Source organism: Typopeltis vanoorti, chromosome 1 (genome assembly GCF_054136105.1).
Source record: "Typopeltis vanoorti isolate ZY-2024b chromosome 1, IOZ_Tvanoo_1.0, whole genome shotgun sequence".
NCBI lineage: Eukaryota > Metazoa > Arthropoda > Arachnida > Uropygi > Thelyphonidae > Typopeltis > Typopeltis vanoorti.
The window spans coordinates 35,354,710-35,375,351 of NC_143549.1; the positions used below are offsets into that span (position 1 = coordinate 35,354,710).

The following is a 20,642-nucleotide window of genomic DNA, read 5'->3' on the forward strand; positions in this document are numbered from 1 at the left end:
TGGTGTATTCCACGAAGAGGACATAATTTAGAGTAAAGTGGATGACAAACAATATTAAACAGGAGCTATATATGAAAAAGAGGCTATGGAAGAGATATAAGGAGATAGGTGAAGAGAAAGATGCATGAAGAATATAAGACACAGGCCAGAAGAGTGACTAGTATGGTAAGGAAGGCAAAACTGGAATATGAGAAAAGATTGGCCCTTAGATCCAAGGAAAATCCTAGGGAATTTTTTAGCTATGTGGCCAATAGTAAGAGAAATGACTGTGGAAGAATGAGTCACTCTATTCCCATTGTGGGATAAAAATGGGAATAGAGTGACTGATGCAGAGGACATAGTGGAGTTGTTAAATGAACACTTTATTGGAGTGTTTCATCCTGAAGGAGTCAATTTGAATACTAGAGGGATAGAGCAGGTTCGAGGTTTAGAGATGCAGGAGGAGAGTGTGTTCCCCATACTGAGTACTGTGGATGTTAGTAAAGCTGTGGGACTGGATGGTATTTCATCAGGAGTTTTGAGAGAATGTGCTAAGGAACTGACAGTGCCCTTGACCTGGCTTTTCAATGAAAGTCTGGCTGCGAGAAAGATGCTCATGGAATGGAAGGAAGGTAAGATAGTGCCATTGCATAAGGGCATTAGCAGACTGGAAGTGTCTAATTATAGGCCAGTTATCAGTAGTTAGTAAGATCTTGGAGAAAGTAGTGAGGTACCATATACAGCATTGGGCAGATGAGGGCAATGTTATCAGTAAGCGTCAGCATGGATTTGTGAAGGGGGTGCTCTTGATTTAGCAATATGCTAGCCTTTTATGATAAAATTACAAGAGCATTAGATGAGGGAAAGGCATATACTGCTATTTTCTTAGACTTAGCAAAGGCATTTGACAGGGTGCCACATGATAAGCTGATATTCAAGTTGCAGCACATGGGTCTCGATGTCAGATTGGTCAACTGGATTCAGGATTGGCTGTCCGATAGGCATCAGAGAGTTGTGTATGGTGGAGCAATATCAAGTAGTGAAGGTAACGCAGAGGATTGCTGCAATAATGAGAAGGACAGTGACCTGCAGAGATAAAAGGGTTATCATTTCGTTGTATAAGACTCTGATCAGACCACACTTAGACTATTGTTCTCAGATCTGTTCTCCAGGATTTGAAGGGGATAAATTAACTGTGGAAAGGGTACAAAGGCAGATAACAAAGATGGTTTCAGGACTGTACAATGATAGTTATGAGGATCGGCTGAGGGAGTGTGGACTGCAGAATTTGGTGGATAGAAGAAGGAGGGGTGATATGATTGAGACTTTTAAACTGTTGAGAGGTGGTTACAGGGTTGACGCTGGGGAGTTCTTTCGCTTGGTTGAACAGCAGGAAGGAGTCATGACAAGAGGCCATCCCTGGAAGTTACGAAAGGAAACTGCGAGAAAGAGGGTGAGGAGTGGTTTCTTTGCATGGAGAGTGGTTGAACCATGGAATGCATTGCCTGATGGAGTGGTGAGAGCGAAAACAGTCAATGCATTTAAGGAGTGGTATGATAGACTTTGGGTTTCCTAGGCGGGACCTCCTTCGATGAGTCTTGATAGACTTGTGTTTCTTAGAAAGGACTTCCCAAGATGAGTCTTTTGACCAAGAAGAAAATCCTAGAGAGTAATGCCATGTAGCAAGATTATTCTTAATAGCATGAAATACAATGACAAAGGCCGCATTAAAAATTTCCACTATATGCTCTGCACCATCAGCAAACTGAATTGTCATCCTTCTTCTGGTGCTTCCTTGTATTCCCTTTGATTGACTGATCAATCTCCTCCTATACTTTTCTTTAATTAACATGTGTGTTACTTTTCTAGTCTGCATCTTAAACTCCTCATTTGGTGATTGTCTGCATTCCACAGATCCTGCACATAAACGTTTTTTTTTTCATGCTGCTTTCCAAATTTCACTGTTCATGTATTTCAGATCTATGTATTTATTAATCTAACATCTGGAATGTAGATGTATTTCTTTTATGTAATTCCCACCCATGAAAGGTTTTTTTGAATCTTTACCATTCCTCAGAATATTAACAGAAATCAATGGCAACTATAGCAATCCTTTCAAAATAGAAAGCAGTGTGCATCAAGGCTGTATACTTTTGGATGCTTTTTAACATATATTTGGAATATAAAATAAACTCAGCCTTGGAAAACAGTAGTATTGAAATTACAGTGGGTGGGGAAAAAAATCAATAATTAGATTTGCCAATGAGATTGAACTAACAGCAAAGAATGAATATCAGTTACAAGAACTAACAGACAGAGTTTCTAAGGCACTTAGTGATTATGGGTTAAAGATCAGCATTCACAAATCCAAACAATGTCTCAGGTAAAAAATCTTTAAAACTTTCAGTTAATGATGAAAATTGGAAGAAGTAGAAAAATTCACTTACATGAGAAGTGTACATCACAGAGATAGCTGGTCTAAACATGATATTAAAGTGTGCATTGCTAAAACAACTGTTGTCATTCAGAGGTTATAGTCACTTTGCAAGGATAATAAAATACGGCTAACTACAAAATGCTACCTCACTGGAGTGGAGTGGATTTTCCTTCTAACCTCACCATTTGTCACAGTGTCAAATATGGTATCTCCAAAAGTTTTCTATGGTACTTCATCTGAAAGGGCAATATATGATATGCATAACAAATGATGAGGATAGAAGGAAAATCCACTCCATCTCCAGAAGACAAAACATATCCTCGCTAAAATATATTGAAAACAGCTCCAATGGCTGTGCCATGTGGCTAGATCTGAATAGTTTAGCTAAAATAGCACAAGAGGGTTTGACCTCTGGTAAAAAAAAAAAAATATCACTGAAGATGACCTAGAATGACTCAGACCTAGAATGACTCAGATAGATATCAGAAAATGGACTTTTCCATCATTTTAAGGAGATCACATGATAGAAACAACTAGAGAGATTATTATTATCTGGGACCTCCAGGAAGGCTATAAATTGCCCAAACTATCTGTCATACTTTTCTTAAATTCATTCACACTACATGCACTCACTACCTGTAAAGGCAAACTATTCTACTTACTCACTCACTACTCTATGAGAGAAAAAATCTAGCTCTTACCTCTTTCTTGCCTGCAAACAAACTTAGCTTCCATGGATGCTGCCATGTTATCTTGCTGCCGTTCATATAATGAAAAATTTCATCAGACGATATCCTATAACATCCATTCAAAAGTTTATAGACCTCTATCATATCACTCCTCTTTCTCCTGTTAACCAAAGTCTGTAAAACATATACTCACAATCTGTCCTCATAATCTAAATTCCATAATCCAGATATAATCTTTATAACTCTCATTTCCACAGCTTCTTTATCCCCTTGAAACATGGAGATCAAATCTACACACAATAAATCAGGTGTGGTTTACTGTACGCTGGCCTTATAAAGAGGCAAGATGACTTCCTTATCCTTACACATCAAGGTTTGCTTCAACATCACAATTATTCTTTCAATTATATTTGTAACTTTTGCTATGTAACCTTTGAACTTCAAATTCCTACCTGCCATTATGCCAAGATTCATAGCCTCATCTGTTTCTTGTAGCATATCCCCACTAATATAATATGCCACTGGAAATCTCATCATGTCAAAGTGCATAACTTTACACTTACATTAAACTGACATCCATTTTAGTTTGCCCAAATTTCAAATCATTTTGTAGTGCTGGATATCAGTAGCATCCTTGATTGCCCTGCCTATCTTTGCACCATTGGTAAATGTTATTAATGTATAGATTGAACAACAATGTTTCCAAGGACTGAACCCTGAGATACATCACTGGTCAACTTAAATCTGCCAGATTCACATCAACCATATATCACTTTTTGATAACTGTCTGTCAACCGTCCACTGATCCAAGTAAAAGTTTATATTCCAATCCAATATTCTCCAGTTTATTGACCTTTCATGTGGTATCCTATCAAATGCCTTAATAAAATCCAACATTATCACAGTGAATCTATTCACTTTATCCAACTTGGCCATAACATTGTTTAGTATACCCATGCTGCTCCTTGCAGAGTATAGCTTGTTTGTCTACCCATTTCTGTATGAGATTTCTTAACTTCTCTAAAATCTTCCCTACCACACCAGAGGTACTGATAGGTTGGTAGTTAGACACATCAGTTTTTGCACCACCCTTGTACACCCTTGGAACTATCATAAATTCCTTCCATTCCTGTGGTATCATTCCTGAGCTGAGACTCAAGTTATTCAAACACGTGAGAGGCCTAGCCAATTTGGCATGGACATTCCTTTAGCAAATGTGCTGATATTCCATCTGTCCCTATTGATAAATTCTTATCCAGGTTATGCAACAGCTCTGACTATTAATTCAATGTAGCAGTAGCACTGTGCACCATGTTATATACACCTGGTTGATATATCTTAACAAAGTGAGCACTCATTAATTAAACAATCTCATTAGCTTCCGATAATAGAGTACCATCTGCATTCAATTAAGTTATTTTTCCTCATTCATTCTTTCTTTTGCTGGCAGCATAGCAATAAAATTCTTTTGGACTGCCTTTAGCTCGCATAGCCAATTTCTTTTCATACTCCAATTTAGCTTTCAACACAATACTCATTACTTTTCTGGCCTGAGTTTTATATATTTCGTAACTGCTCTCATTCTTATTCTCATGATATTCTTTCCACATCATTGTCTTCTTTTGAATCTCTTGCTTAATAAGGTGCACATCCATTTCACTCCCATCCTATTTATACTTCAAACACTAGGAATACATTCAGATACCACCTCATTTAAGCACTATTTCAAAGATTCTCATGCATTGCTGACTTTTTCTCATTCAGTAACTGATACCAAAGATAGTTTTCTTGTAAGTTAATTTCCAACTTTGTAGTTCAGCATGTAACCTGTTCTAATGTTATTTATTTTCACAGTATTGATGACAACACAGAATGATAAGAAAATCATATTTATTAACTTATTTCACTGGTATTATATCCAGCATCTTCAGAGAACAAAATAAGTTTGCCACAGTATGTGAAATAAACAATTTGAAAGTTCTAATTAGACAACATCTATGTTGGAAAAAGAGAGAAAACAAATATTAATTAGATCTTAAACCTGCAAATAAGGGAGTACTACTGTATTATTATTATTATTATTATTATTATCCTGACTACCATGGAGTCACAAAAACTCATCATGAGAGGTCAACACAAAGTCTGTCATACCACTCCTTAAACTCATCCACTGTCTGTATGTTCACCACCCTCTCAGGCAATGCATTCCATTATCTTACCACTCTCCATGCAAAAACTTACTTCTTACTCACCACTTCCTTTTGCAACTTTCATGGATGGTCCCTTGTCCTTGCTCCTTCCTCTCATTTTACCATATGAAAAATCTCCTCATTATTAACACAATAACCCTTTAACAGCTTAAATGTCTCAATCACATCCCCCCCCCCTTTGTCTTCTATCCACAAAACTCTGCAGTTTGCATATGTCCTCAGTCTACTCTCATAAGCAACATTGTACAGTCCTGATATTATTTTTGTTATTCATCTCTGCACTCTCTCTCTCTCCAAAGTTACTTCATCCCCTTCCCTTCAAATCCCAATGCCCAGATCTGAGCACAGAAATCCAGATGTGGTCTGATCAAAACTTTATACAATTGGACCATCACATTTTTATCTCAATATCGCAGCAGTCCCTCTAGCCACTGAAACATTTCCCTTACATCAATCCTATAAAATCCTTTAGGTAATTTAAATGTGTCTACCATATCTCCCCTTTTCACCTATCAACCAACTTTTGCAATCCACACACCCTCAATCTATCCTCACAGGAAACATTCCACAGGCCACTCACCTCTGAATCCTCTCCACTGCTTCCTCATCCCCAAAAACTCCAGGGGACCAGACTTGAACACAGTAATACCAGATGTGAACTTATAAAGAGGAATGACAACTTCCTTATCTCTACTTGTTAATGTGTTCTTCAATAGCCAAATAATCTTATGGGCTACCTTAGCAATATGTCCTCTAAACTTTAACACTCTGTCTACCACCATCCTTAAATCTCTAGCTTCATCTATTTCCTGGAGTATATCAATGTGATACACAACTTGTAATCTATTTATCCCAAAATGCATAGCTTTACATTTCTCCACATTAAACTAATACACATTATATTTTGCCCACAAACTGACAGTTTATTTAAATCTTCCTGAAAGTTCTCCACATTGCTTTGATTAACTATTACTTTGCCTAATATTGCATCATTCATTCGAAATATTCAGCAAACAATCAACTGAATATTTCCTTTCAAGTTATTTCCTATATCATTTATGTACAAATTAAACAGCAATGGTCCTAAGCACTGAACCTTGCAGCACACCACTAGTCACCTGTTTTTTGCCTCGATTTTGTCCCTCAATATACCACTTTTTGATATCAATCTGCAGCCACTCTCTTATTGATAGGCAACTCAAAAATTAATAACTTAAGATATGAACTCCTTGGATGAATAGAGTGGAATAGTTTGGCATGTGGACTAAATATTAATATCAGGAAAACAAAGCTGATAATTCTAGATAGGAATCATATAGAAATACTTCAGCATTGCTTATTAACATAATCAAGTTGATCAGTTTATCTATCTGAGCTCACTGCTCTCTGCAATGGGAATCATATAGAGAAAGTAAAGAGACTAATTAAGATCCATAATAATGCTCACCATGATTTGGAAGAATAGCAAAATATCTATAAACAAAAAGATCAGACTGTCAGATCCTTGACACTCTCTATGATCCCTTAAAGCTCAGAGTCTTGGACACTGAACAAAGCAATTAAGAAAGAGAAATGTTAAAATGTGAGCCTGAAGAAGGATGCTCCAAGGTCCTTGAACAGAGAAAAGAATTAGCATCTCATTTTCTCAATCTAAGAACATCAGAGATTGAGTAAATCTTGAAATTGGTCAACACAGTGAAGAAAATATCCTCAGATATTTTGGATACAACTCAAGAAGAAAGAGAGAAAACATTGAAAAAGTCTTCATACAGACAAGATAATGCCAGGAGCTAGAAGTGGAAGTACCCATGGGAGATGGCTGTATCAAATTCCTGTTCTTACTGGACTAAAACTGAAATTGAAAGATGCACTTAGAATGATAGAAGGAAACAAATAAAGATGACTATTATATTAGATCACAGGTCCACAACAATATGAAGAACTAAGAGAGAGAGAGAGATACGTGCATGTGTGTGTGTGTGTGTGTGTGTGTGTGTTCTCTGGCTAGTTTGCCTGCTTTGAAAGAGGAAACCCATGCTCATGTATGAGACCAGATAACTCATCTTAGCTGAAAAATAGCCCACTATCCAATAAAGAGGATGATGCGAGACACTATCATACTTAATGAAGGACTGGAATAGTATGGAAAAAAAAGTTTCATGGTCTCTAGAGCAGAGTTTTTGGATTAACTTACCCTTAATCCACTCAATGCTATGGTGAACTATAAATTTACAACCTTTAGTGAGTTGGCTCCCTTAAAAAAATTATCATTTGGTAATGTATGACAATTAAATAAAGATATTTTTGAATGATTTTTCAATGATTCATATTCTTAAATATTAAAATGCACAAATACAACTATAATGATCTGCTAAAAAATGTATATTTTCAAAGATTTTTGCTGTTTTACAAGAAAAGTAATTGTAACAAAGGTTGGTAACATTTGATTTTCATGCTAATATTCAACAGTTTAATTCAAATAAATTATTAAAATCATAACTGGAATAACAAAAATTATTACTCACAAAAAGAATAGAGAAAGCTGTTAAATGAGAAGAATAACAGGTTGTAAAATTTCCTGTTAAGTTGGTAATAATTCCTTCTGTAGACCACTTTCTTTCTAGAAAAGTGAGGAAAAATGTTTCTATTAGAAAAAGATAAAATTAAAGATTTCATTTGTATCATGTTCATATTATATTCATATACAATATGAAGATATTGTCATTAAAACACAGTGCTGCCTTTTCTCTCACAAAAGAGATCTCAGCTTACCTATCCTTACCCTTAAGTAATACACAAATCACCAGACAAGATCAGATATCTCTGCTTGAACTAGTGATTACCTCCAGCCTTTCCTGGCATAACTTCCTCAGTATCCAAAAAACTAGGCATGCTCTTTTGTTCAAGAATTTTACACCCACACAACTCCTAACTATATACAACCCAAAATCCACCTATGCTTAGAATGCTGTCATATGTTTGGGATGGTGCACCTAAAACATCCAGTAAAATCCTCAACATTGTCCAAAGGCAAGCAATTAGGCTCATTGATAATCCCTCTCTAACAGGTTCACTTCAGCCTCTATCTCAGGGACACAGTGTTTCAGCAGTGTGTATGTGTATATACTACAAGTACTTCCATGGTTGCTGCTCCAGTGAATTGACAATTATCCTCCACTGTTGCACCTGTTAATACAAGAGCAGCAGCTACCCAGCATCCCTTTATTGTGCAAATACAAACACACTGAACCCGCTTCTCCTCTTCCTCTTTTATTTCATCTCTGTCCTCCAGAATAGCCTTTCTCCTAAAATATTCCCAACAGATACAACCTGCAGCTCTTCAAAAAAAAAAAAAAAACAGTCACCAAATTTCTATCTCAGTCCTCACCTACATCCCACTCATGAAACTGATGTGCTAATAGGTCTTTTGAACTTTCATGTATGGGATCAATATAAATTAAAAAAAAAAAAAAAAAAAAAACGTTATCTATAAATTAAAGCATTACTGAGCACTATCACCATGTAGTGTCTTTATATAAATATATTGATTCCATACATTACAGATCAAAGAACCTGTAATCACATCATTGGCATGAGTAGGGCACAGGTGAATAATGAACCCCAAAATTAGATTACTATATTGATGATATATACTATATTGAATGAGGTGTCAAATCATCCACCAATTGGTGAAAGTGACCATGAGGTGATTACCTGGGTGGTTGCCAGCAGTGCAAGGACCCCTGTAAAAAAAGGGTATATGTGGAACTACAAGGGGGGTGATTATGAAGAGCTCAGGAGACAGCTTGCAGATGTAGCATGGAATGAGGAGTTAGCTGGAAAAGAGATCAATGCAGCTTGGGGGATTTTCAAAAACTATTTAGTAGATGCAATGTCTAAATGTATACCATGGGTGAGAAGGTTAAATAAGGTAGGTGTGAGATGGATGAATAAAGAGATTAAGCATGCAATACAGAAAAAAAAGGCATTGTGGAGACAGCATAAGAGAAGTGGAAGTAATCAATTTCATGAGGTCTACAAAGACCAGGCAAGGAGGGTGACTTGGTTGGTGAGAGTAGCTAAAGAGAGGTATGAACAGCAGTTAGCTAATGAAGCCAAAAAGAATCCTAGGGAGTTCTTTCGATATGTAGCCAGCAAAAGAAAGAATGATTATGGAAGGATGACATTGATTGGAGGAAATGGTATAAAGACAGCTGTTGCAGAATGTGTTGTGGAGATACTTAATGAGCAATTCATAAAGATCTTTCAATCTTGTGAATGTGACTTCATGGAGAGATTAAGAGCAGTTGATGATGGGGAGGAGAGACTGACTGTAAGTGAGCAAGAGGTGTTTGGGGAGTTGAGTAAACTAGATGTAAATAAGGCTGTGGGACTTGATAATATATCACCACGTATTCTGAAGGAGTGTGCTAGAGAGTTGACACCTGCCTTGACATATTTTTTTAATACGAGTCTTGCACTTGGTCAAGTTCCTAAAGAGTGGAAGGAGGGCAAGATTGTGCCACTTCATAAAGGAGGTGATCGAACTCAAGCATCAAACTATAGGCCTATCTGTGTGTCAGGTGTTGTGGTTAAGTTGTTGGAGAAGCTTGTGAGAACTAGGATCCAGAGTTGGGTTGACAACAATGGTATAATTTTTGATGGACAGCATGGATTTGCTAAAGGGAGGTCATGTTTCAGTAATCTACTTACTTATTACAATAAAGTGACTGCTTCCTTGGACAGAGGAGAAGGATACACAGTAATATACTTGGATTTCGCAAAAGCTTTTGATAGAGTACCTCATGATAAGTTGACAGTCAAACTAGAGCAGATGGGGTTGGATATTAGATTAGTGCATTGGATTGGAGACTGGCTATCTGATAGGTATCAACAAGTTGTGTATGGGGGTGCAATATCCAGGAAAAGGAAAGTCACTAGTGGAGTGCCTCAGGGGTCTGTTTTAGGGCCATTACTATTTAACTTATATATTAATGATATTGGTGAAGATTTGGATGGAGATATTCAGTTGTTTGCAGATGATGCAAAGTTGGGACGAACCATAAAGAGTAGTGAAGATGTTGTGGCCTTGCAAGAAGACTTGAATAAATTGAGTGATTGGGCAAGCAAATGGGGATGTGAGTTCAATGTTGCAAAATGTAAGGTTTTAAAATTTGGAAAACAAAGATGGGATGCAGAATTTATGCTTGGTGAGAATATATTGTTGGAAGTAGAGGAAATAAGAGATCTGGGGGTGATAGTGGATAAGGATCTAAAATTTAGGGGACACATTGCCAAAATTGTGAAGACAACACAAAGACTTCTGGGAATGATGCGGAGGACACTGACATGTAGAAGTAGGGAGATACTTGTTCCAATGTATAAGGCTTTGATTAGGCCGCACTTGGACTATTGTGCCCAGATTTGGTCACCGGGTTTTCAGAAGGATGAAGAGATGTTGGAAAGGGTCCAAAGGCGAATGACTAAGGTAGTTTCTGACCTCTGGAATGTTGAGTATGAGGAAAGATTGAAAAGATGTAATTTGCAGAGTCTCGTGGAGAGAAGGAAGAGGGGAGATATGATAGAGACCTACAAGTTGGTAAGGGGTTGTTATAGGATCAATGGTGGAGAAGTTCTACAGAGAATAGTGGGAGATCAGGGGAGAACCAGAGGTCATCCCTGGAAACTGTATAAGGAGGGTGTGAGTAAGGGAGTGAGAGGCAGGTTTTTTTCGTGCAGAGTTGTGAGTGATTGGAATGCCCTGCCTGAGAGCGTGGTGTCTGCAAGTAGTTTGAATGTGTTTAAGACACGGTATGATGAGATGTGTGTGTAAGATAAAAGGACCTCCTAGATGAGTCTTTGACTCCATGAGGTCTTGTTTTAATAATAATAATAATAATATTTAAGCTCACATTAGATTTTACTTGGGAATACTTCATGAGAAAGGTTGTTCTAGAAGACAGAGCTAGATGGAGTAAAAGAAGAAGAAAATTTCATTTATCATAACTATACAGTGGTGTACTTAGATTTTTCAATGGTTTTTAATAAACTACTACTACTACTACTATACCACATGGCAAATTGGTAACTAAAGTTGATCAGATGGGATTAGATACTCGTTCAGCAAGTTGGATAGGTGGTTATCAGATGGATATCAGCAAATTGTATATTGGGCATTACATCCCAAAAGAAAAGAAGTCACTAGTAGTGTGATGCTGGAGTATGTTTTAGGACCACTATTGTTTACGTATATTTGCATATTAATGTAAACTAATTAAGCTATATATTAATGTATTGGGAAATGATAGATACAGTTTTCCTCAATTTTATATAATCTGCAAAACGGGAGAGAACAATGAAAAGTAAAATTGATGTTATGGTGTTACAGGAGCATCTGAATAGAATATTATTATTATTATTATTAAGGGAAACCTCCAGAGAATCGGTGACCCATCGAGGGAGGCCACATACTACATGCACAGTTATGACACTTGTTCTTGAATTCACACTGCTAGCACACACAACATCCAATGGCCATCCATTCCAATCATGCATCACTCTATGAGAGAAAAATCTAGACATCACCCCCTTCTTGGTATCATTCATTCTCAGTTCCAAGGATGGCCTCTTGTCCTTTCCCCACCCTCCATAAAATGAAAAATTCCAACAACTGAAATCTTGTATGACCCTTTCAGATATTTGTAAGTCTCAATCATATCACCGCTCTTTCTCCTGTTTGCGAGTGTCTTCAGTCTAAAAATTCTCAATCTGTCTTCATAATCAGTATTCCACAATCCTGATATCATTTTTATGTTGAAGTTTAGAGTCCATGTAAGCAAAGATTACAAATACAACTCAAAAGATAATTGCAACGTGAAAACAAACTTTGATATGATGTCATTTTGCCTCTTTACAAGGCCTTTGTAAGACCTCACTTGGATTACTGTGTGCGAGTCTGGTCTCCTTGGTGATTTTGATACAGTGGAGAGAGTGTTAAAAATAACATCAGAATTAATATCATTCTCCAAGATCCCTTGTCTGATCAGTTTCTTCAAGCAGAATCCCATTAATATAATACAACACTGGATATCTAATCACAAAATGCATGTGATTAGATATCCAGTATGTCACCTGTCAAATCTTCTCCAATATCATTAACATTCAGATTAAATAAGTAGACAATGGACTGATTTTATAATCCAATCCCATATTCTTCAATTTTTGCAATAGTCTTCCCTGTATTCTCTCAAAAGGCTTAGCAAAATCAAAAGTATCAAGTGTATACATTTCCCTTGTCGAGCTCAGTGGTAACATTATTATAGAATGTGAGCAAGTTACTAAAACATGACTTTCCCATAGTACATGCTGTTCATTTCAAAGTAGAGATTCTCTGTCAACCCATTTCTGAATGTGAGCCCTAACCAACTTTTCAAAAATATTCACCACCACTGCTGAGATACTGATTAGTCAATAGTTGGATACATTGGTCTTTGCATCACCCTTGTGCAATAGGATTACCATACATTCTTTTCACTCCTGCAGAACTTTCCTGATCTGAGACTCAAATTATATAGACTGGTCAAAGGGATAGCCAATTTGTTGTTGTAAAACGTTCTCTTTACCCTCCCCAGAGATTCTCAAAAGGTCTGAACAATCGTATATTTCCATCCCTTTGCCAGGTTCATAACCATGTTCAAAGCCATTCATATCTTCATCATATTTGCAATCCATAGCTGACCTTTCACACAAATCTTCCCCATTCCTCCCTTGCTGATCCAGTTTCTCTGACTCTCTGCATTAGGTCTCATACCAATAAGTATTTTTTAGCTGATTCCAAATGAATTCAAATGCAGGCTCTCTCTCTCTCTCTCTTATACAAGTCCTTTCTGCCATCAAGCTATATCCATATAAAGTAGAGATGCAAAGGATGGAATATTGGCAGTGATTCTGAGGTGGTGTGGTGTGAGACAGAGATGACACAACGAATTACTTAATGTTGCTTTAGACGGGTAATGTCGAAGGTAGTGACCATGTATAAGCAAATCAGTTAAGTAAATAGCAAAAGAGTGATTTTAATTATGGCAATATAGACTGGGATAATGAGATAGCAACTAGAAGTAAAGAAAACCAAATTTCTCAAGTAATATATTACTAAGTGTCCTTGTAAAACCGATGACAGTTGAAATTTAGTGAAAGTTACGTTAACATGAGAAAGTTAGATCTAAGTATACAACGAGATAATCAGCTTAAAGAAATGACTCCATGCAGTCATGTACACGAGGTCCAAGTTGCACGCATAGAGAACGCAACTTGGTACTGGGTGCAGGCTAGAAAAGAGTGGTGTAGCAGGGAAAACAGCTCAGCAAGGATATATATAGAGCTTGGCGATGCCAACTCAGGGCTTTTTCTTTTGTTCGGGATTCCTGTTCCAGTCATTCCAGGAGGAGGTGCGTGAAAGCGGTCAAAAAGAACGATGTCCAGTGGCAGCTATGTGGCCAGATAGCGATCCAGGGTGGGCATCATCGGTACAGCAGAAAAGCCAGCGCAAACCGATCAACATGCAGAACCACGCGGACCAAACCAGACAGAACAGCTTCACCCACATCGGAAAAGATGATTCGTAATCACTAGTTGTCCTACTTGAAGACAGCTGACCATAAGAGAGGGTAACAAGCCGTGTGAAATTTTTCGGAAGATAGAGAGAAAAAGCAAGAGAAATCCTGATGCTTGGTAATGTAGAAACTTTTCAATTCCTTTGTATGCAAGAAACAGTTAGTGTGCAATAATGAGCTGATATGCCCAGTCATTGGACTTACAAAATGAAATAGGGCTTTAGTATCTAATCAACTAGTAGATTGTCTTAGCTCTGAGTAAGATTCCATGTACAGTGTGGTATTGAATTGCTAAGGTATGTTATACCCTGATAGTTCTTGAATCTAGAATAAGATAAATACTTGTACAAAAATGTTAGTTGAATAGGATGATGCTAGAAATTTAACTAATTGTAGATACTGTCTCACAATGTTTAAGACTAGGAGTATTAAGGTTATGTCTGGTTAATCAATTTCAATTTTGTAGGAGAGAGTCAGTTTTGTTAAGTGATCTTGATATTTGTATATCATATTAGTGTAATGAATAAACCTTTCTTTTTCTTACCTAACAAATTGTCTGATCTGTGAATCAATGCACCACTCATAAAAACAGAACCAGTACGAGTTAAAATTTGGAGATAGCTATGACTGCAGTAAGAGTAAAAATATACGAAGTTTTTGTAATTGGGAATTTTAATTGCTTGGTCATCAAATAGTGTCATTCTGAGTGTTAACTCCCTGACAAGGAAGATTCTCTTGTCTAAGAATGTGGATGGCACAACTTTAACAAACAAATTTTTTCAAATTCTGACACGGAGTTGATTCCAGATTTGTATAAAAAAAAATTGGCTCTATCCTGGGGCAATTTCTTTGTCTACCAAGTTTTGCACACACGAGCAATTGAAGTAGCGGCCACAGAACGAAAAGGGAGAAAGCAAGCTCGAGAATTTATGTCAAGTAATAGGGATATTCAATAATAGTAACAAATAAAAAGTAAAAACAAATAACACATAAAACAATTAAGGAAAGAAGTAAAAATTTAACAGTACAAAGTGCCTTAGAATAGAAATATAAGATCCGATAATGGTGGAGTCTTGACAAGTAACAGGCTGATTTGGAGGAAAAAGTTAGTAATGATGTAAATTTTTCCTGTAAGTACTATCATATCCTGTACACCCCTTGAGCGTACATGGCAGGAATTTGATGATATTTAATGATACTACTCATTTATTTTATTCTCATTTGATTCATCCTCCTAATTCAAATATGTCTGATATTTGATACTATGCCTGATGTCTGATATTACTTCTCTTAAATACCCCTTAAGCAATGACCATACACTGTTAATCAATCATTTCCTTGCCTTTTGTACTATGGTTACTGAGTTAAATGATCCTTTGGGTCACTGGGTGATCCCGCAGATCACCCCGTGACCTGCAGATCAATTTCATTGCCAGAGTTTCTGGGGAGAAAAAAAGCTATAAATATACATATTGAGGCTTGGTTATATAACTGCAATGAATTATTCCTTTCAGGAAGGTGATTACACTGATAATACTCAATAGTGATAATAATAATAATAATAATAGAGTTTGTAAATAGTATTTCCACAAATGCTAAAAAATGAAATCAGTTTGAATTTAAACAATTACTATAGGGAAAAAAACTTACTTTTACTTACCTTTATAGACACATTTGAACACAATGAAAAGGTTTTTCATTATAAACTTTTACTTGAAGAAAAGTAGAAGTTTACAATGAAAACAAATTTTGAATTTTTTCCAAGTTTAAAATTACCAATTATAGAGAATTTATACACCTGCCTTGTTCCTTCCAGAAGACACACAGTATTCTGTGATGAGGAACACTCAAAGATGGAAGACTGTATATTACAGGTTCTGACAAGTTGGTCACTGATACATTGCTTATGCCAGCTTGAAAAACAGGTCGTTCTATCAATAAAATTTAAATTTAGATTAATCTAACACAGTTAGCATATTTATCAAAATTTCATCTACTTGTAAAGAGAGCTAATAATTGCAAAGAGATTGGTGTCAATTTAATTTTTTTTAAAGTGAACTTTTCTATTTAAACATATTTTAATTAAAGTTTATTTTTTTCTCAGGTCTTCTGATATGATAGCCAAATAATTAGAATTATTTCAAAATCCATTTAGAAATATATTTAGAAAGGAAAAACAGTGGTAACATTACACAAACAATAAATGAAATGGAAGCCTTCATTAAACTAAAAATTTAAGTTTGGTTTTCAATTTAATTCAAATATCAATGGGTCATATCCTAAAAATCCAATGAAAGATAGTGTAATATGAAAAATATGTAGAAAGTTTTCATATTTTCATATGCATGCAAAGGACACCTTCTTCTTGAATGCATATAATTAGTTTACTTTTCCTCTGAGCACTGGTTATATTAAATATTCAAATTTTTGGTCTTACCTTAATTAAGATATTTGTTTTCAATGTAGTTTGTTAAACTGAAGATTATCCTTAACAAATTTATAATTTTCCCTATCTTTGCATCACCTGCAAAGTGTAAGAAAGAATGTTATTAAGGTAGTGACTCTTTGAGATGTAAATGTGGACATTGATTAGAAGTACCAGGTTAATGTTTCTAAGTGTAAAGTTTTCACAACAGGAAATAACTTCAATATTTCAACCATTATGTCCAGTGGCGGCGCTAGGGTCTTTGCCACTGCATGCAATTTCTATCTAAGTGCCCCTGTAACGATCTGGGCATGTGTGTGCCCCGGCGGCAGGGGCCCCCTTCATAGCGGCGCCTGCATTGCACCACATGCTCTGAATGCCCGCTTCCGCCAGCCCTGATTATGTCACTGAGTTGCAGCCTTGTATCATTTCTCCCACCTTTTTCTTCAACAGGCAATACTCCATTGAAATTCCATCATTCCTTTCATCTTCTCCAAATATGTTAAAACATAAGCAGCAGCTGCTGGATATCAAACTTGAAACTCACCAAACCTGCTTCTATTCCTCTTTCATTCAATCTGCCTTTATAAATCATGAACACCCTCCTAACAAAGTGCTCTGTGTCTGCAAACTCTAGCATTTCAAGATATTATTATTATTAACATCAGACCTCTGATCAATCAAAACAGTAATTGTGAAAGATTTACACTCTTGTGAAAAGAAATAAAATAAAATAAAATAAACGACAATTAAGCTTCACCCCATATACTTAAACCCATTCACAGTTTCTGCACAAACCACACACTCTTAGGCAATGCATTCCACTCATGAACCACTCTTCAGGTGAAGGCCCGCATCTACCTTACTCTTACCCTTCTTATAAAGATTCCAGGGATAGCCCCTTTGTTCTACCCTTGTCCTCCTCCACCTACCCTATGAAAAATCTTATCCACATTAATCTAGTAACAACCACATTAATCTAGTATTGTTTTAGGGCCATTGCTGTTTAACCAATATGTTAATGATATTGCCAAAGATCTGGATGGGGATATTCAGTGGTTTGCAGATGATGCAAAGTTGGGACGAACTATGAAGAGTAGAGAAGTTGCGCCATTACAAGAAGACTTGAATAGATTGAGTGAATGGGCATGGAAATGGGGATGTCAGATCAATGTTGCAAAATGTAAGGTTTTAAAATTTCGGAAACAAAGAAGGGATTTATAGCTTACGCTTGATGGGATATTCTGTTAGAGGTGGAGGAAACAAGAGATCTTTGGGTGGTAGTGGATAAGGTTCTGAAATTTAGGAGACACATTACCAAAATTGTGAGGAAAACACAATGAATTCTGAAAATTATGTGGAGGACACTGACTTGTACAAGTTAGGAGATTCTTGTTCCATTGTATACGGCTCTGATTAGGCCACACATGGACTACTGTGCAAAGATATGGTCACCTAGTTTTCAAAAGGACAAAGAGATGATGAAAAGGGTCCAGAGGCAACTCGCTAAGGTAGTTTCTGATTTCTGGAATGTTGAATATGAGGAAAGGTTAAGAAGATGCAATTTACAGAGTCTAGTGGATAGGAGGAAGAGGGGTGATATGATAGAGACCTACTAGATAGTAAAGGGTTTTACATGATCAATGTTGAAGAGGTTTTACAGAAAACTTGGGGAGATCAGCAGAGAACCAGAGGTCATCCCTGGAAGCCGTATAAGGAGGGTGTGAGCAGGGGAGTGGGAAGCGGATTTTTTGCATACAGAGTTGTGAATGATTGGAATGCCTTGCCTGAAAGGGTAGTGTCTGCAGAGAATGTGAGTGTGTTTAAGGTGTGGTATGATGAGCTGTGTGTATGAAAAAAGGACCTCCTAGATGAGTCTTTGACTCCATGGGGTCTCAGGATAATAAAAATAATAATAATCATTCCATAATCTGCGATGATGTTCTCGGAATATTAGTAATGTGACTTTAGACTTCAAGTCTCTGCTCTCTTTCACTCCAAGATCTCTCATCTCTTTTGCTTCCTTCAAAATTTCCCCATTAATCATATACTCGATAACTCATCCTTACCTACCAAATTTCAAGACTTTGTGACATCAAAGTGTTAGCTTCACTCTCTTTCCCACTCACGTAGTCTATAGAGATCCTCCTGTAAGGCCACAACATCTGGTGTGTACTTTTTAGAGTTCTTCTTAACTTGCATCATCTTCAACAGCAGCATATCTGCAGTTATTCCAATAGCCTTGATAGACAAATTAAACAATACTGGTTCCAAAACAGATCTCTGTAGCGCCACACTAGTGACCTTTCTTTTTTGAGATAACGATAGATTGTGTGGATAGTTTGAATCTCCTGCGATGAGGCTTCGGATCCCATCAAGGTGCCCATACAATAATAATAATATACCACTCTACCATACATAACCAGCTGATATTTATCAGACAGCAAATCAGCTACCCACCAGTTTGTTCTGTGGCAACAAGCTGGTGCAAAAGCTTGTTTCTAGCTTGTTGTGTGGCAGTTTAATCAAAGGCCTTTGAAAAATTTTAGTGTATTTAGTATTTTATCACATTATATTTACGGCTATTTTGCCTGTTTCTGTTTAGGAGTGCCCCTGTTTAAATGTCATTGGCTTTTTACTCACGGATTCTTAGGGCATTGTAGATGTATATTTACTAATAAATATATGTAGCATAAAGGAAGAGAAATTTATGCATACCTTTTTCTGGGTGTTGTGGCTTTTCTTCTTTCTGTGATGTGCAAACTACTGTGTGTGTGTGTGGGTGGGGGGGGGAGGGGTTTTGGGCAATGTGGGAGAATTAAAATAGAAATGGAAAAATGGAAAAAACCCAGGTTTTTTGAATAATATATATATACATATATATTATGTTATTACGGATAGGCGGAGCATTTTTTTTATATTTATATAGTGTGGGAAAAGGTGAAATAGGTTAAAAAAGGGGAGGAAGTGTTTCCCCCCCTCTCTAAAAATCAGTTGCTGTTTTCAACCCCTTTCACCCTTTCCCACACTATATAAATATAAAAAACGCTCCACCCATCCCTAATAATATAATATATATGTATATATATATATTATTCAAAAAAAACCGTTTTTTTTTCCATTTTTCATTTCTATTTTAATTCTTCTACATTGCCAAAACTCCTCCCACACACACAGTAGTTTGCACATTGCAGAAAGAAGAAAAGCCACAATACCCAGAAAAAGGTATGTGTAAATTTCTCTTCCTTTATATACATATATTTATTAGTAAATATACATCTACAATGCCCTAAGAATCCGTGAGTAAAAAGCCAATGACATTTAAGCAGGGGCATTTAAACTCCTAAACAGAAACAGGCAAAATAACAGTAAATATAATAGTTTGTAAAGAGGAGTAACATGGGAGTTTTCCCAGAAATAATATCCACATTTTATCACATATTTTTATTAAGATATTTCAATAATTAGTATACATTTAAAATGGCACCAAAAAAAGGCATGAAATGTAATGCTAAAAAAAGCACTGCAGGCGAGAACAAGAAAGTTAGCCCCACTAATGAGGTTATTAGAGATATGAAGGAGGTTAAAGAAAATGAATTAACCTCCAAAATAGCAAAATTGAAGCAGATCATCAGAGAGACGATGAGGAAATTGCAAAATAGTCGAGAAGCGTTTAAATGAACAGAGGGGAAAAAAAGATAAAATAAACAGGAAAATAAGAAACAACAAAGCATGGAAACAAGCAAGTCAAGAAATAACAGAAATCAAGTAAGTGACGTTGTTAGTAAAAAAAAAAAAAAAAAAAAACGTTATTTGGTATAGTGACTATAATAAAACATGATATTGATCAGCAAGTTATAACTTTGAGTTTTCCTGGAGCAAAAATTAAGAATATAAAGGAAACAATTCAAAAACAGCAAAGAAAAGTAAACAAAACCATAGCTGTAGTATATAGTAATGAATTAACTGCTGATAAGTTCAGTATGATGAAAGAGGACATAAAAGAATTGTTGGAAGAGCGAAGAGTGAAAGGTGAGAAAGTGAAAATTGCCAATATTTTCCCTCAATATGATAAAAATGAATTAAGAAGAAAGACAATGATGGCAAACGATTCTATGTGTAGGCTGTATAGAAGGAATGGATGAGTTTTTGGATGTGTGGTGTGAGTTTGAGGAAAGATTGGATTTGTATAAGAGGGACAGCCTATGCCTGAATGCATTTGATATCAGGAGTGTAAAAACTAATAACTGGTATGAGACCTAAGACAGAGAGTCAAAGAAACTAAATTAT

At 36.3% G+C, this 20,642-nt stretch overlaps 1 protein-coding gene across 1 annotated transcript in view; it reads right to left on the reverse strand.

The window, feature by feature from the left end:
- Positions 1–20,642, reverse strand: part of LOC150109886 (uncharacterized) — a 226,230-nt gene that overhangs the window by 56,135 nt on the left and 149,453 nt on the right. The window contains exon 14 of the mRNA XM_090396448.1: positions 7,841–7,959. Within this exon, the coding sequence (XP_090252574.1) occupies positions 7,841–7,959 (119 nt within the window). The remainder of the gene's footprint in view (positions 1–7,840; positions 7,960–20,642) is intronic.